General features: G+C 36.8%; 1 protein-coding gene across 3 annotated transcripts in view; it reads left to right on the top strand.

The window, feature by feature from the left end:
• Lrch (Leucine-rich-repeats and calponin homology domain protein) overlaps positions 1-19,033 on the top strand; it is a 466,257-nt gene that overhangs the window by 331,401 nt on the left and 115,823 nt on the right. For all 3 annotated transcript variants that reach the window (XM_067151113.2, XM_067151112.2, XM_067151114.2), the window contains exons 8-9: positions 15,040-15,183; positions 15,277-15,418. In XM_067151113.2, coding sequence (XP_067007214.2) covers positions 15,040-15,183; positions 15,277-15,418 — 286 coding nt within the window. The remainder of the gene's footprint in view (positions 1-15,039; positions 15,184-15,276; positions 15,419-19,033) is intronic.

Raw genomic sequence — 19,033 nt, 5'->3', positions numbered from 1 at the left:
TAAACACACAGTAACAATAACATATTGCACTATAATATAAACATATGCTAACCTGGTTATTCCTGGACAGCTGGACATCAGTACTGACACTTTTTGTGATAGATTTCAAAGCAGAGAAAATCGCTCCTCCGACATAACATTAGGAATGAAAGGTGTTTCAGTGAGATGTTTTTTACTGAAATATAGCTTTATGCTAGACTTCTGAACAATGCCCATCATTATAAGAAGTGCAAGATACACCTTTACCTCATTGGTATTAGTGGGCGTCCAGTTCGACAGCCGGGATTTCATCAGTAATTGGAGGCGTAACCGATGTTGCTGCAAGTATTTATCAGCGTACGCATTGGTTTCGCGAACGATTAGATCTATCAAAACATTGTCTACAAACATTTCGTGAAAGCCAAGTGGTGTTCCTTCAGCTGGCTCCATTTTATTTTCACACGCACAGTCACAATTGAAAGGTATTGGCAGGTTTATGATATCACAGTCACCCCATGTGTTTGCATTTCTCAGGGTATTATCACGAATTGCATCATCAGTATCACTATCTTCGCTGGACGTTGTCGTGAACTCGTCCTCTGAATCACTGTCACACTCTGAATTACTTTCACTGCCACTATTAACCAGTAAATTAATTATTTCCGCATTGCAAATCACTCCGCTTGGACCTGCCATGTTTACAAACAAACTCGTGGTCCTTTAGCGCGAAACACGTGTGCAGAGCTTTACAAACTGATAAGATATGCTACATCTCTCGGGAATAATTATTAGCTCTGAGTGTAGCTAAAAGCGGCCTCTTCCTGCCATCTTACGATGAAGCAGATAACTGTTATGAAATCCACGTAGCGGGCGTTTGAAATGTCACGGTGCACCATTGCGTCGTACACGCTGTGACCGAAGCAAACCAGTGGGCGCACCATTGCGCCACACACGCTAGGGGGATTAATAGAGTTCTTGAGCAGTGGGAAGCTTTGACTCTCATGTTTTGTACTGAGTCCCACCATAAAAATGAGAGCACCAAGCAGTTTGAAACTGTAAAATCTTTCTTACAAGACCCACACACAAAACTGTTTTGTTACTTTCTTCAGAGTATACTTCCTGTCTTTAACTAAGTGAATTTATTTCTGCAACGAGATGCTCCAGCCATACATCTTCTTAGGAGGAAACTTACTGGTCTCTTAACTGACCTATTGGTCAGATTTGTTCAGCCATGTTCTATTCAGTCAGAATCTGCCTCCCTTTTGAGTGTTGCATTCAAGAGGAGGAAATACCATACCAGAAAGCCAATGAGGACTTGGTAATTGGAGCAAAAGCATGATGACTGTGATGAAGAGATGTTTTATAGTTCTGTAAGAGAGTTTTATATGGCAGCTTGCAGTTACATTATCAGGAAATTTCCCCTTGATGTTGAATTTCTTCATCATGCCGAAGTTGTAGACATCTCCCTCAGAATGAAGGTTTCCTATTCATCTCTTGATATTTTGTTCGAAGATTATCAAGTTTGGTCAAGAAAATTGAATATAACAAACTTGAAGAGGAATTTGCAGTTTGCCAGTGTGATACTTTCCCTGAATATATTGTACATGAACCTAACATTGGTGTGAACTGGGGCAACATTGCAGAGCTTAAAAATGAAAGTGGACAAATTAAGTATAAAACCTTAAGTAATGTTGTATTTGAAGTATTAAGTGTACCTCACAATAACTCTCCCACAGAAAGAATTTTCAGTGTTGTTAGGAAAAAAAAAGAAAAAAAAATCAGACAGAATACAGGCCTACGTTAAGTACATCTACAATGGAATCGCTTATGGTTCTGAAGACGAAAATGTCATCTCGGGGGGAAGTATATTTCAAGAAAACGTACACTGAAAAGCAACTGCTGGGTGTGAAACAAGCTACAAACAATTTTTTATCAGAGAACTAACAGGTAATGAGCAAATTTTATTGTGTAATATGATATACTTTAGAATAGATTGCTGTTGGAAAGGGCAAACATGGTTCTTTGGATTTGACTCGTAAACGTTTTGAGGCGGGCAGTGCGCGAGTTAAAAATGAGATTACTTCTAACCCACTTCAAAGGTTGGTACCTCTGCATTAAAGATTAAACACATTCTGGTCTAAATATGAGCACAGCCCGTAACGGCAGAAATTACATTCTGGTCACGGCTGCAAGCATAGCCTGCAGTAGGCTTTGATGAGACATTAAAAATCAAAAACAAACTAGTTAAGGTTATATGTCCCTGGATGGCAGTTTCCTTCTTTGAAGGCTATCTTTGATATTGCTTTCTAAACATGGCTGCTCAATGTGGAGATGTGCTTGATGCAAGTGTAATTTTGTACATTTGCACTTATAAAAAACTTACAACCTAATACATATTTACTGAGCTGTTTATTCATTAGAGTACATGTTCTGCACTATTTAGCCTGTATTTTGTTTTCTTTTTGGAACAGAAATGTATGTAACACCCATAGCTGACTTTTTGTTTTAAGGAAAACATGGTCGTATTTATAAAGTTAACATACAGGAGCCATGTCTGACACTTATATACCAAATTTTCGAGTAATATTGAAACTTAACCCAGTCTAATGCAGAAACAAGCTCACAACTAAATATAATGGTTGCAGAGAAAAACATGTTTTTGGGGTGGGGGGGAGAGCACAGACCAGAGTGATTGGTACAGATTTTGAAGTCCAGACTGGGATGTGTTATTGTATGTACGGATAGCAAGCTGCTGCTTTTCAGGTTAGAACATACACAAAAGAAAACCATTTTTGATGTTACTGGGCCTCAGCACTAGCTGAGCAACATTTTAATTATTTATTTAGTCTATGGCTATACAATTAAAAAACAAACAAAAAAACAAAAAACATACACACCACGTTAAAGTGACAAGTCAAGATTACCAAGCTACTTTATAACAGGTGTTGAGATGTTGACAGGGTCATAAACATATCCAGGAAACCTCTTTGAACACTCTTCAGTGTACAGTATGGTGCATGGATCACTAATGTTTCCTACAGTTACAGGAAGGAGACCCTACTTACAAAGGAATGAACAGCAATGGCCATGGCTGGTTCAAACCCTGCTAAGTGTGTCCCACATTATTTAAGGCAAATCAAAACCAGATGGAGGATGAGTGGTGCTAAATAATGCTTGCCATTCCCACAGAGCCTTACTAATCTATCCCTCTTGTCGGTCTGACCTTAAACTCTAGTTCTTGGCTATAAGCTGATGTTGTAATCTTGCCTGCAAAAATGGCTATGCGACAGTGTTGTTGGATAAATACAGACCCGCTGATGTATATCATGAAGAACAAGAATTGCTTGGTAGAGGGTGATTAATTTGAAAATACAGAGCGGAGTGCCGAGGATTAGGCGTGCTGGGAAGCGGAGACAGCGAGCGCAGTGCCCGCCATGACAAGCTGGCATAGTCGGCTCAAAGAAGCGGCATGATTACGCCTATAGAAACTAAACGAAACTGAACTCGCCGGCTACATAGATGCTCTGGATAAATAAGTAAATGAATAAACAAATAAATCAACTAGGAAATTAAACTGAATTTGCCAGTAATAAATAAATATATAAACAAATAAATAAATCAATCAACTAGGAAATTAAACTGAACTCACCAGTATTTACAAACGATGCTGAAAGTGATCTTCAGCTGCAATGCAAGCTTCACATCTTGTAATGAGATTTCGAAACACAGTTTGTAGTTCATGGACACCAATAGAACGCACAATGTTCCTAATTTCAGCTTTTAATTCTTCTGCAGTTCGAGGATTATTCCTGTAAACTTTTCCTTTAAGATTTCCCCATAGATAAAAATCACATGTGCTTAAATCAGGCAAGCGAGGGGGCCATAAGCCTTTACTGATGATCTGATCATCATCGAACATTTCCCGTAAGCGTCGTATAGAGCTACGCGCCATATGGGCCGTTGCACTATCCTGCTGGAAATAGCCGTACCTTTTCTCTTCTTCAGTCAGTTTAGCAAAAAATGGTTCCAGAATGTTGTGAATATAACGGTTAGAAGTAATCGTGTCCTGAAAAAATATCGGACCGATAATTCGTCGGGCACTGATAGCGCACCACACACCCACCTTCACATCATGCAGAGGTCTCGGCTGTAAAATGTGCGGGTTATCTGTATCCCAGATTCTATTGTTCTGTGAATTGACATATCCACTCAAATGAAACCAGGCTTCGTCGCTCATAAAAAGAAAGTTCGGATCCACAACACCATCGTGGACACTATTTATTAGCCAATTGCAAAATCGTATTCTTGCATTGAAATCTATAGGCAGTATGTTATGGACTGAATGAGTCCGATAAGATCATAAATGTAACAATTTTGTTGCATTACGTGCTGAAGAAGGTGAAATACCACTTTCCTGAGCTAATCTCCAAAGCGACTTATGTGGACTGACCTGGAGTCTTGCCTGTATATCTTCTAACCTCTCTTGTGTGAGAGCTGTTCTCCTTTGCTTCTTTTTCTTATTGCTTACGGAACCAGTACTACGCCACTTGTAAACGAGCTGATGCACGTAACGTTTTGATGGTACTGTCGCACCGGGAAATTGTCTACGGAATTTTCGAAGGCACCGTTTAACTGGTTTCTTCTTCTTGTGCAAATAACACTCGACCAAAAATATTCTTTGCTCTATAGTGTATTTAACCATCGTGATAATAACCTCACAACACACCTTAAAAGTCCAATATTTTCTAACTAACTGAGGGACAGAGTGCTAAACAGCTGCGCATTGCAGTGAACACTTCTCATCTCGCTGTGTTGACAGAAGCCATATGGTGCTCACCCTGGACTTCCCACGGCATGCGAGAAGAAGTCGGAACACTGAAAATATTCTCCCTGTAGAATTTTCACATTATTGAACCTTAGATGATAGAACCTTATCGGCCTATGTTCTAAACTGAAATATTTCACATAGCGGTTTACCCAGGCACAGTGACGATGTGTTATTTGCCCTGATGGTGAACTGGATTTGAGATATGGAATCCAACACCTATGTCATCATTAATGGAAAGAGCTCTGTTCAGTGAGATTTTGGAGTATTCTCTGACCAGATTATTGAACCTGTTTATTCTGGGAGGCTTAATATTACTCAGCACAGACCAGGGGATTGGATTTGGTTGTACCAGTGATGATTTGCGTAGTTTGGTTCAGCATTGTGTCAGTCTTCTTGACTTGTGGGCTGTTCAGCCAAACTGCTGAGCAACCAATCCCGGTGTTGATGAGTAAGCCCACCTCCTTGGCCGAAGGATTAATGTACTGGTCTTCGGTTCAGAGGACCAGGGGTTCATTTCCCAGCCGGTCTGGGGATTTTATCTGCATATTGTTCATTCCTCTGGCTTATAGATGTTTGTATTTGTCTTCTATAATTTCTCGTCATCTATGTACCTACAGCACACTAAACTATCAACCACAACAGAAACACACAATTGTGAATACATTCCAACCCCATAAAAATTGGGCAAAATCCACAACTAGTGCTGACCTCCAGTAAATTGGGAAAATTACCAAGAAGAAGAAGAAGAAGAAGAAGAAGAAGAAGAATGGTGATGAGTAACATTAAAAGGGAAATTCATTAAATATAGTCTTAGTTGATATTTCCTGATTGTTGGCAGCATTTAATGATTACATATAAAAATATCTTCAGTGAAACATGCATTAGACTGTTATGCCCGCTGCATGAGAAATACAGTTGTGAATTTTTATGATAAAAAATAATTGACGATTATCTGGGTTAGATGCTTACTGCAAAACTTTAATCAAACATGGTTTGGATGGCTGGAACGTATTTGGTCTTCTTTTAATCTAAAAGAATGGAGGTTCAATCTCTTTGATAGGAATAGTAATGAGTTTATTTTATTATTATTATTATTATTATTATTATTATTATTATTATTATTATTATTATTATTATTATTATTATTATTATTATTATTATTAAGCCACTTACACTTCTGTAACCCTGTTCCAAATTAAAAATAAAGAAGAACTGATCAGCTCCTCAAAACTGAAGGAATAATCCTCAGAACTTGCATACATAAACAATACAAGGTTGAAGGAGTCGGGAGAATCCTTCTTAATGAAACTGTCTATCGAGAGATTGACCCAGTCATCAGCACAGTGAAAAAGAGAAGAATCTCATATTTCTTTCACATCTTGCAACTGCCAGGAAACTGGATTTTATGACAACTAGTGATGAGAAGTCTTGGAAAGAAGTCTTAAGATTTACAAATTTTCAGCAGAAATGACGCATAGAAAGGCGATTGCGATTTCAGACGAATTGAGAAAATTATGTTCGGAACAAAAGAAAAAATATTGGACAGATTACAAGAACTGAACAGTACAACCTCCAAAGAGAAAGTGAATGTTGAATGACTTAAATGGTCCAGTGTGGCCAATGAAGATGATGATGACGATGATAATAATAATAATAATAATAATATTTATTATATTAATTATTAATTATATAATTTTAATAATAATATAATATAATATATCATAATATAATAATAATAATAATAATAATAATAATAATAATAATAATAATAATAATAATAATAATAATAATAATAATAATAATAATAATATATTATTATATTATATATTAATATAGGTATATATTATTATTATTATTATTATTATTATTATTATTATTATTATTATTATTATTATTATTATTATTATTATTATTATTATTATTATTATTTCAGGTATTCCTAGTATTACTAGAGCCACCCCAGCTTATTTTGAGTTTTTGTCAGTGATTAAGCCCAGTACTCTTCCTGATGATATATGGCTTTCAGGTAAAAATGTCAACTTGAAGAGGCACAGAATATGTCCTTGGTTTTGGCTGCTAGTAAGATGTAAATGACATACTGGAACACTCTTATGCTAGTCAGGCAATGTTATCCATAACAAGTATGAAGAGCAGCAGTGACAAATGCTGATCCCTGATGAATTATGACTCTCACTGGGAAGCTCCCAGTGAAGCCAACAGTACATCTCATTTTGCTACTGATATTAGAAAGAAAGAAAGAATGTATTACGTTAAACATTGTATTTTGTGTATACAAAATATAACATTAGAAGTTCCTATAATCCAGGTATGTACTTAGGTACCTGTTTGAATGTTTGTTATAGACTACATTCACATGTTATTCTAGGTTGTTTTCATAAAATACAACTCTTGAGTACAGATGAGTAATTACAGAGTGACAATGGAGTTAATTCTCAGGAACAAAGTTTCATGAATGTTACAGAGTAAATGTAGAGTAAAATGATTGTAAACATCCGTGACTGGTTGATCAGCTGTGTAAATTCTTAACAGCATTTTTGTTTGCCAAGAACCTACTAGTGAACCATGAGGTGACTAACTTCTCATTCGAGCTGAAAAACATTTGAAACAAAGTAATTTAGGGTATTACCATTCCTTAAACAATCATTGATCCTTTTACGGTCAGAATCTTATGATGATGACTATGCAAAACTGGTTAGGATTACTGGGTGTATTGATGACATAAGCAGTTATTTGAGTACAGAGTTTAAATGTCACTTCTGACTTCGAAGAACTGCTTTTGAAAGTTTAGTGCTGGTTATTGGTCCTTTGCTAGCCAGGCATAAGAACTGTGGTGATGAATGCAGTAGATCAGTGGATCCATGTAAACAACTTTTAATGGTTATATGGCTGTTAGCAACACTTGATTCATATAGATACATCAGTTAAAAATTTGATATGGCCAAATCTCAACTATCTTCCTGTTTCGTTAAAGTCCTTAGTGCACTGCGCAATATTTCTGCAATGTAATTAAGTTGCCACAATGTGATCACATACAAAGATCTAACATTACCTTCCAGAAGAAATCAAACATACCACATGCTATTTATCAAAGTACCTTAACAAGATGCTGAAGTTTAGATAAATAGAAAAATGTTTTCACACAAGTATATTATGAGTGATTTGTGACCCTTCTTTGAAGTTTTCTGTTTTGTGGGTTATCCAAGCTCAGTTAGTGATGCAGCAGTTCTTTGAATTGGGACTTTTACAGAGGCATAACATCACACAAAAGTAATTTTTTTCCCTAACAGTGAGATTCTGCTGGATGATGAAACATATCCTGTACTTGAATGGCTTGTCCCATCTTGCATAAACTGAGGAAACCTCTCCTATTAATTAACGTCATTTTAAAACAGTACTGTCAAAAACAATACAAGTAATTGTGAATAATAATTTACTCTTCTGAAGGGCAGATTCAGAAGACTTAAGAATCTAGATATCAACAAGACTGATCTCATTGCTGCTACATTTCTTGCTGCTTGTGTTTTGCACTACATATCATGATCCATTAGTGGTGGAGTACATACAAGACAAAAGGAATCTTTTGGATAAGGGAGATGTCGAAGATGACATTTGGCCTCATCATAACCTACAAGGGGAAGTAGCAGAAGGAAAAAATCTGGCTGAACAATATTTTCAGCATTAAAACCCATACCTTTCAAAATTGTAACTTAAAAGTTTCACATTTTAACATATGTAATTCCATGAGTTATTCTATTAAGGACAGAAATTTAAGATTGTCAGAAATACAGTAAGTAATCATTCACAATTGTACAGGTTGTTTAATATTTAGTATTTCACTTTGCTTTTACCTATACAGTAATCCTAAGCTCTACGTTGACTGAGATAGTAACCTGCTGATTTTGTCTAAACTAACTTAAGAATGGAAAAATAACTAGACTTACAACAAATAAATTAATCTTTTACAACATTATAAGAAGTTGAGTTTTTCATATTTTCAATCAGTTTATCTATTTTTTCACCAAACATTTGAATTGTTTCATTCTGTAATTGAAGGAGTTCCCTGTGCCTTCTGTCTCTTTCCTGCTCCTTCTTAACCTTTAATTTCTACAAGATAGGAGAGTACCATATCCAATTTTATTTCTTCTTTGGAATTTTTAAAAAACCTTCTTTTGTGTCTTGCATGCATTCTTGCTGGTACTAGTATCAGCCATGGTTCAAGTTTCTTCTTGAAAATGCAACTGCTATAGGAACAGCATTGGGTTTCTTACTGAATATTTCACAAAGAACTGTTGAAAGAACTCAAATTTAGCAGAAAATGTACCTCGTTGTGAAGATTTCATATTGTCACATTTAGCATGGTATTGCTTTTCCAGATATTTGAATTTGCATTGTTTGGGCAAATAATTAAGAGCAAACACTAATACTTAGATACTTAATACATAATTAATTACAAACTGTAATTGCACTGAGATCATTTTTTATACTACTTACTAATTTCTTTCTAACTTAGGATACAGTAAAAGATTCCAAAATATTTTTATACCCATCAGTCCGTTGTAACACAGCATTGTGCAACCACCCGTTGTTACCATATTTGGTTTCTTCTCATCATTTGGCCAAGGAGAGTTCATCTGCATTTCTGCCTAAAACAAAATAAATTAATACTTGAAAATTTTTATGATAAGCTAAATTTGATATAGGCTATGTGGTGTTAATTAGCTTCTTCATAGTAGTGTAGTTATAATTATTTGGATGGTTTACACATACCATATTGGATCTACATGCACATAACATCTTCCGTATTTAGCACGTATTGCTCTTGTTCATGGAGGATTAAGAAATACAGTAATTTCATCTCAGATTCATTATTTCATAGTTAACTTTGTTTGTCTACGAGTACCACTAGAAACAGAGACACTTTCACCTGGTGGTCCTTTATAGAGACGATACCCTCCTGATTCAGTTGGGTTCTGATCAGTATTGAAGAGCTGTGATCACAATTTTATGTTGATTCAAAATATCTATTAGATGTTTCAACTTGCCAACCTTCATCAATGAATTGATATTTAATGTTGCCAAAGAGGAAAACTTTCCTGGATTATTGAACTTAAGTATATTCTTAGTTTGATTAATCTGCATGATTGATCATTATGTCTCTGGGCGCTCCGACTTGCCACAATCCTCCATCTGACACCCCACCATATCCGAATGGTGTCTTCATTTGGAAGATTATAGCTGTCCAAACCAGTGATTTCTTTCAATAGAAGACTTCCCATATTAGGTTGATTGTCTGATCAACGATCAAGAGTCTGACTGTGGTCAGGGTTTGCAATTCCAGATGTGATCTGGAAAGGTGATAAATGAAATATGATATGATGAAAAATGAGATTGTGAAATGTGTTTGTCTCAAGATGTTCTCTGGCTGTTATTTTACGGCATTGAGCCAACCTCGAGTTACAATTCTAAATGTTATTTACAAAGGTGAAGATGAGAGATGAAGGATAATTTTATGAAATTGTGAAGAAGGCTTTCTGCCTTATTTCATCCAAATTGTTCAGGACTGGGTGTAGGCATTTCCTCCATACCCTGCAAATGTTACAGTTTTCCTGCCAATACTCGGGTAGTTGATTGCAATGGTTTCCCACTGGGCGATGGGGTCTCAACATCCCTATGCCAATATCACTCCTTTGATGTATTTTCTTATACAAATTGGTCCAGTGCCCGTATTTTGCTTTATTTGATAATAATTAGTTTTTTCTCTCTCTCTTTTAATCCATTCAGTCAAGTATTGTTCTCAGTCAATCTATGGATCATGTCTCTCCATTCAGCTCAATTCCGGGCAGCTTCTTTCATTTCAGCTATTATCATGCCAGTATCTCCTTTGATTAACTAACGTGATCTTGGCCTTTCAGCTCCTCTTTTGCCACCCATCATTTCAAGCATGACATCCTTTTCCAGGGAGGTACTCTCATTATGTGGCCAAAGTAGGATAGTTGTTGTCTCACTATACTTCCTACCAAGGAGATTTTGCCTTGACCTGGTCCAAGATTTCCTCATTACTAATTCTGATTGTCGATGGTATTCTCAGCAGATGTTGCAAACACCAATGGTCAAATGCATCAGCCAATAAATGCTTAAATAATGTTAATTACTTTTTATGTTAAATAATTTAATTTTTAAGATTATTTTAATACATTTCCATGTTATTAGAATGCGAGAATGACTCTAGTTTGATTTACGTCTGGCTATGAGGATGTTTGATCATAGTGTATTGATTGAAAACACTCAAACATTTTACATACATACATACATACATACATACATACATACATACATACATCATTATATACTGTCAAGCCTTTCAGAGCTCAGCCTGCAAGCATCTGTGAATTAAATCCTCTATTTGCAGCTAGCTCTGTGGTCTTGTTTATTTCCACATCTCTGAGAAAATAATTAAAAATTGAGTCTAACCATTGTTGCCTTGGTCTCCCTTTGCTTCTCTTACCCTCCATGGCCAAGTCCGTCATTCATCTAAGTAACATAGCCTCCTCCATTTGCCTCACATGGCCCACTGCCGAAGTTGGTTTATGTGGACAGCTTCATTCATACAGTTATTCCTAACTTAGTATTTTATCGTCTCATTCTGCCATTGTTCCCATCTGTTTTTACCAGCAATCATTCTTGCTACTTTTATGTTTCTTACGTTCAACATATGAATATGATATCCTGTGCCTATCCTGTTGACTGATGTAAAGATAGTTTTGTCTGAGAGCTGACTCCTTTGATTGCAACTATGAGCTCACTGTGTCTGATTCAATTTCACTTTTTATACGATCATCCTAAGGGTTTACATATCATAATTACATTACAAAATGATTGTACTGTACCAGTTTTGTATTCCTGATCTGACATTCAATCCTTTTTAGTTTCTTCCTTACTGAGTACACTTCTAGAAATGCTAATTTTTGTATCATACTCACTCCACCTCTTCAAGTTTCAAGATACTAGACTGCAGGCTTTCAGCACGGACTCTGCCATCAAGACCAAGTTGTCGGCATAGACCAAACTGCTTCCTACATTTTCACCTAGCTGAAGCTCTGTCATTTTATACCTTTCAGTAAATGGTCCATGTATACTATGAACAACAGAAATGAAGGATTATGGCCTAATAAATTGTCTGCTTTACACTCAAAATTCTTCTCTTTATTCATTCCCTTTTCCAGAAGGTTATGCACCAAAACCCTCCACCATTCTTCTTTGATCAATTTCCTGCCATCTGTGCTTCTCAAAATGAAGTTCCTTCATTTCATTCGAGGTCATTGTCCACTTGTCTTTCCCGTGATCATTTTCTCGAAGGCTATCTTCGTAATCCTCTCATTTTACATTTACGTCATATGTCCAAACTACCTTAGCTTTGCCCATTCTCTTCTTTCTTGTAATTGATGTGCCCCTACTCTCTACCATATCTCCCATTTTGGTATTCCCTTGTATGTTCTGTAGGAACTTCATTTCTACTGCCTGAATGCGGCTTCTGTTTCTCTCAGTCAAGGTTAAGGCTGCTGAAGCATATGCCAGTATTAGTACAAAATAAGATGATTATAGGGTCTTTTTCTACAGCACTGGCAGAGTTTAGTTTCATCTTCTTTAAACTCAGACTCATAACCCATATGATTTTAGAATTTTGATTGTGCTTCTCTTGGTACTCAGACACAGGAACAGAATGTACCAGCATACCGCACGAAACTCTTTCTTTTACACAAATGCCCTCCAATTACTAGTCATACATTCATCAAACCACCATCATGCCAACTATTGATAGTGGAAAACAATGTAGAACAAATGTAATATTGTCATAACCTCTCAAGTAAGCAAAATTGAAATGATCTGAGGGCCATATAAGTGGTATGTATGTGCAACAAAATCGAGCAAACTTTACATTTACCGTAGCTTAGACTATTAGCTTCAACATGGTCAGTTGAGACCAAATATAAATACAAGAAGGAACAGCCACAATGTTCCAAACTGGCTCAGAGCTGTGTGTTGGTAAACGAACCTACTTTATTGGCACAGCTGAGAGCTGGCGATCGAGGCTAGAGGGTTAACTGTGTTTTAAATATGTTGGAATTGAGTGAGTTGGCTATGCGGTTTGGATCACATAGCTGTAAGCTTGCATTCGGGAGACGGTGAGTTTGAATCTCACTGTCGGCAACCCTGAAGATGGTTTCCCATGGTTTCCCATTTTCTCATCAGTCAAATGCTGGGGCTGTATTTTAAATAAGGATGTTGTTGCTTCCTTCCCAGCCCCAGTCCTGTTCTATCCCATCATTGCCGTAAGATCTGTCTGTGTCAGTACAGTGTAAAACAAATGACAAAGAAAAAGGAACCCTGGAAAACAGATGTCTAACTGATGTAATTTCATCATCACTGACCCATTAACATTGTAATATATAATACATTGTCAAGGAAAACATAGTGCGGTTATCATTGAGAGATACTGAAGTTTTTATTTACATTTTCAAAATACAATGCTCCTTCTGTGGATCCATGGTAGAGTGTCACCTTCTGCTTTCTAAGATCACGGGTTAAATCTCGGCAGATGTAATCATGTTTTTGAAGAGTGGAAAAAGGTCATTTCAGCACTCCATCTCGTACACTGTTGACATATAAAGATTTCTGGTGACACATTCAGTCTTTACTCAACAAGCTTAAAACTCTGTAGTAAATCTCCCAATTGAGTTTCAATTTCTCTGCCATTCCGCTGAGTAAAATGGAAAGTCAAAATTAGCAGACAGACAGGCAGGCAGTCAGTCAGTCAAATGACATCAAATGAAGAGTAAAATACCTGCACACAATAGCTGAAGTGATACAAATGATTAATTATTATTGAATGTCTGATAAAGATTATAATTGTCATTTCAAGGGGTCTAACATCTAGGTCATCTGTGTCTATTATAGAAAGTCATCATCGTGATCTTTCTTCAATTTATCCCAGCTATTTTGGGGGTTCACTAGAGCCACCCTGGCTCATTTTTGTTTTTGCCAGCGATTTAAGGCCGGGTGCTCTTTCTAATGCCACACAATTTTTTAGATGAAAATTTCAATGTAAGATCGACTGGGATTCGAACCTCAGCCTTCCGGATGGGAGGCTGAGCCACTAAGCTAATCATGCTCCCACTATTATAGAATGTAATATACCATATTTTGTCAGTAGATGTCTTATGATTTCCCATAATAATAATAATAATAATAATAATAATAATAATAATAATATGGCCTCAGCTCCCATGTGCAGTCATTTTAATCTGATGCCATCTAGGCTGCCAGCTCATCAATTATGACATTCCGTTTAACTTTACCAGATGGCAGAGGAAACCAGATCTCTCTTGGATGACCTATGGCTGAGTTTTAATTAATTTTGTCAGTTGAACACCTGCACACAGTAGCCACAGTCACCAGAGATCCTATATACACTGACATAGTGTGGCATAGAATGCTGAGTGAATTTTTTTCAACCCTTCTAAAATCCAACTACCTCTGCCAGGTTTGAACCCGTGATCTTGGGATCTGGAGACTGACACTCCCATCTCAGTTTACAGAGGGAGCTATTATTTCTAATGATAACACTCATTTGTGGAGAAGAATTTCACGTACTATAAGATATAAGCCATTTGTTCAACAAAGAAACTTGATGGGTTATAGAGAATTGTAAAATCAGTGCAAAACTTGAGTGGGATTCATTCAACAACAACCAGCTAAGTAATTTTCCAATTACTTAAATAATTCATTTTGTAATATAGCCAATAAATACCATAACGATCATGCATCGTAGCAACTATCATTCAAGCAAGCAACCATGCATAAGGAACATTCCATCACTAATCAGTGACTATCTAATGTTGGACTATTGTATAGATTTTTTTTAAATATCCTCACCCTTACCTTTCTTTCTGATAAGTCTTGTTAGGAGCAGTTAAATGGGAGCCTGTTTTTATTAACTAAGCTATTAGAAAACAGAATATACATCATTTCAGTCCCCAGATAACATTTTTACTATAAATTGAAATCATTGCTTTATCAGTCTGCTGGAACAAAGCTTAAAATTTGCAAGTTGGCACACCTTTAATTGCTTGTGTACTCACATTGTAACATGCTGCATGTCTTGGCTGCCATTAATGATGCGTGTGTGTGAGTTTTGATGTTTCCATTTGCAGCCCAAGGTTTTCTTCCAACAGTGTAAACAAGGTTATGTCAAACGGCCCATCATTGTCTTCAAGTACAGAAGTTATTGTCAATGGCAATGGTTTGGTTTCAAGCCATGAGGAAAAGAGGCCTCTGGAACACATACAGACATATAGGTTCGTATGTTTGAACTGGTAACCCTTGGATTGCTATGTAGTTCATTTATATGTTAATTATAACATTTTATCTAATTATAATGTATTGTTCAGGGAGTACAAAGAAGCTCTTAGACAACAACGTTCTCAGGATGTATATCGACCTCGTACTGCTGGCTCTGTGACGGACCCTTCAACACTTTCTTCTGTACCTGCTCCCAGTGATGGGCTTAAGCAGCCACTTCTTGCCTCTGAAGTAAGTGCTAGTTCAGTATTTATTACAGTAATAAATTACTTGCTTTATTACAGTTGAACATTCTTAGGAAATAGTGTACATTGCTTTCCCAATAGAGAGGGAGAAAGAGGTTAGTGGTATGATAACTGGTGCTAGAAAGCTCAGTCTGTCATGTAGTCTTGTTCACTGTACAACCACTATAGTTTGTGCTTCCGTTGTGGTTGCTGCTTTTTTTTTTTTTAAATCTATTATGGCCTGGCACAAGTGATATTTATGCAGTGAAATTTTCCACAGAACACTGTGCTTTGAGTGGGTGAGATAACGTGATAACATAGTAGGCGCTTGGTTGGACACTTCTAAGTAACTTCTTGAGGCCAAAATGCTCCCCCTTTGACACAGACTGTAGGAGAGGTTGAATATGGTCATTAGTGTTCGTAGATGAGAAGATAGAAACTCAAGCGAGAGTAAAGTTTAAAAAAAAAAAGAGTAACAAATGTTGTTATGTACTCTATTGGCCTGAATATAATATGGCCGCACATATAAGATTTGAAATTTGGAAGGTTTTTACAAGGGGCCGATGACCTTCGATGTTAGGCCCCTTAAAACAACAAGCAAGCAAGGTTTTTACAAGAAAAGTTAAGTAATGAATTTAATTACATCATATTTAACCTCCACTACAAAGATAATTTAAACCCCAAAATAAGTCTAAAAACAAAAGTTTTATTTTATTGTGTAACATTGGTAAATGAGCGAATTATTTAGGCATTGCACAGTAGTAGTGTGCCATCATAAATATGGTCCCAAACACCTCATCACGTGCTTTTCATTGTATTTTGCTCTTAGGCAGAGGTTTTAATAATAATTTATATCTAGCAAATTATGTTGTAAAATCACAGAATCTACTTTAGCTACAAGTAACATGACAGTGGCAGAATAATAATACTCCTGGACTTAAAATCTGTGTTGTACTACAGTTCATAGTCACTTGACCACTAACAACTGAAGTCTGACCACTCACCTTGATCATATAAGTTGCAATGTGCTGTGCACAAGTCACTGAAACAGAGATTTCCATAATTGATTCTCATGTGATTCACCCATAATGTTGGCTGGGTGGATCCCCACTGGTTTCTAACTATAGACTATTATTTTAAAAGTGCAATGCCAATGATTATGAAGGTAACTCAGCGTGATTCATAAGATACAGAAGGTGGGAGTTGAACTGAACATGGCTTGTAATTTGGCAGTAGACCTAGCGAATTGCCTACGCGTTTTGGATCACGTAGCTGCGAGCTTGCATTCGGGGAATGATGAGTTCGAACACCACCGTTGGCAGACCTTAAGATGGTTTCCTGTTTTCACACCAGCAAATGCTGGAGTTGTACATTAATTAAAACCAAGATCAATTGATCAGTCAATCAAACAATCAATCAGTCAGTCAGTCATCATTGATTTGCATTTAGGGCTGTTACCCAGGTGGCAGATTCCATATCAGTTTTTTACCTAGTCTTTTCTTAAATTATTTCAAAGAACTTGGAAATTTATTGAACATTTCTTTTGTTAAATCCTCTTCCTATAAATGAATATTTGCTGCAATTTTTCCCCTTGAATTCCAACTTCCTCTTCATATCTTCATACCTTTAAAAGCCTCACTCGAGCTTATTTGTCTACTATTGTCATTCCACGCATCTCTCCACTCACAGCTCAGAACATGCCACGTAGTCAAGCAGCTTGCCTTCTTACTCCCAATTCTTCCCAGCCCAAATTTTGCAACAATTTTGTAACACTACTCTTTTGTTGGAAGTCACCCAGAACAAATAGTGCTTTCCTTTGGATCTTTTCCATTCCTCGTATCAAATAATTCTGGTGTGGGTTCCATGCACTGGAACCATACTCTAATTGGGGTTTTATCAGAGGCTCTCTCCTTTACACCCTTACTATACAACCCCTCATAACCATATGAAGAGATCTGTAACCTTTATTTACAGATCTTTCCTTATATACATACTGGGTTATTCACCTAAGATGTTACATGGAAATAGTGTCTAAACCAAAAAAGATAACGGTATTCTGTTTTCATATTCACAAATGATATCCAGGGGCTGGTAAAATAGTGTGCTACTTATTCTCATGGGGTGCTTAGTAACCAAGATATTGGTGCTAACTCCATATTTTTGAATGGAACGGTGGAACGGCACGAATACATACAACTGGCCTAAAATTTAAACTGCATACAAGTTAAAATATGTAAGTATTTTCAAAATCAGACAGTTACTTTTTGAGATATCAATAAAAACCTCATTTGGGCTTTTGTGTGCCACATCAGACACCTTGCGGTCAGCCAAGGACGTATTGCCACGCAAGCTGCTTCCTGGCATTGATTCCAGCCACAGATCGGATACCAGGCATGTACTGCAAACTATCAAATACATAATGTGACGTACCATAACATACCCTGGGTGTGCAACGTTATTGTATGACTGGTGAACACACAACTGGGAAGGGAGGTTAAAGTTTTTTGGTTTTGTTTTGAAATCCATGTGTAACAGGTTGCGCTGAGTTCGGCATCTTTCCCCACGGATGGGAATGGGAAGGATTTGGAAAGGCAGTGCAACATTAAGCAACTTATAAAAAGAAAAATTGAAATTGAGAGGACCTCTGCCCTTCGTGAAACTTATAACCTGCCTTTTCATACCACTTTCCATCTTATGACATTGTCAAGGTCTTTTGCAGTTGCTCACAATCCTGAAACTTATTTACTGCTCTGTACAGTATAACATCATCTGAAAAAAGCCTTATCTGTGGTTTCAGTTCTTGTATCATTTATATGCATAAGAAAATGTAAAGGTCCAGTAATACTGCACTGCAGGACCCCCCCTCTTAACTGTTACAGGTTCAGATAATGCTTCACCTACTCTAAATCTCTGAGTTCTATTCAACCACACTTTTGTCTAGTGCAACTGTCCTCAGTTATGCCAGCAGTCTCCCATGATCTACCCTGTCAAAAGCCTTGGATAGGTCAATAGTGATAGAGTCCATTTGACCTCCTGAATCTAAAATCTTTGTTATATATTGCTAGAATCCTACAAGTTGAGCCTCACTGGAATAATCTTTCCTAAACCCGAAGTGCTTTATATCAAATCATTTAGTAATTTTGTAAATGCATCTACTAAAATCAGAAAGAATGTTTTTCCAGAACTTACATGCACACATGTCAAGCTGACTGGCCTATAATTATCCGTATTATGTTTATCACCCTTTCTTTTGTAAACTGGGGCTACCATGGCAACTCTCCTTTCATTTGGTTTAGCTCCTTTATGCAAACAGTAATCGAATACAGTGAAACCTTGTTAGTGCGTTCCTCATTAACATGTTATCTCGCTTAGCACGTCGTAAATTCGAAGTCCCGATTCTCATCATATTAAATCTATATAAAAATGCCTCGCTTATTGCGTCACGAATTTTCGCTATTACCGCTTGGTACAATCACATTTTTCCTAGCCCTGAAAATTTTATTTGTTATCCCATGTGAAACAAACGTGATTTCCAACTCGGGTAAGATCCGTCCCCACAGTTGCATGATTATAAAAAAAGGCCTTAAATTCCTGAACTTCACAGGATAAGTTGCACGTTCGG

The sequence above is a fragment of the Anabrus simplex genome, chromosome 7 (genome assembly GCF_040414725.1).
Source record: "Anabrus simplex isolate iqAnaSimp1 chromosome 7, ASM4041472v1, whole genome shotgun sequence".
Taxonomy (NCBI): Eukaryota; Metazoa; Arthropoda; class Insecta; order Orthoptera; family Tettigoniidae; genus Anabrus; species Anabrus simplex.
Note: the sequence above shows the minus strand (reverse complement) of the source record. Positions and strands in the feature narration are given on the sequence as shown.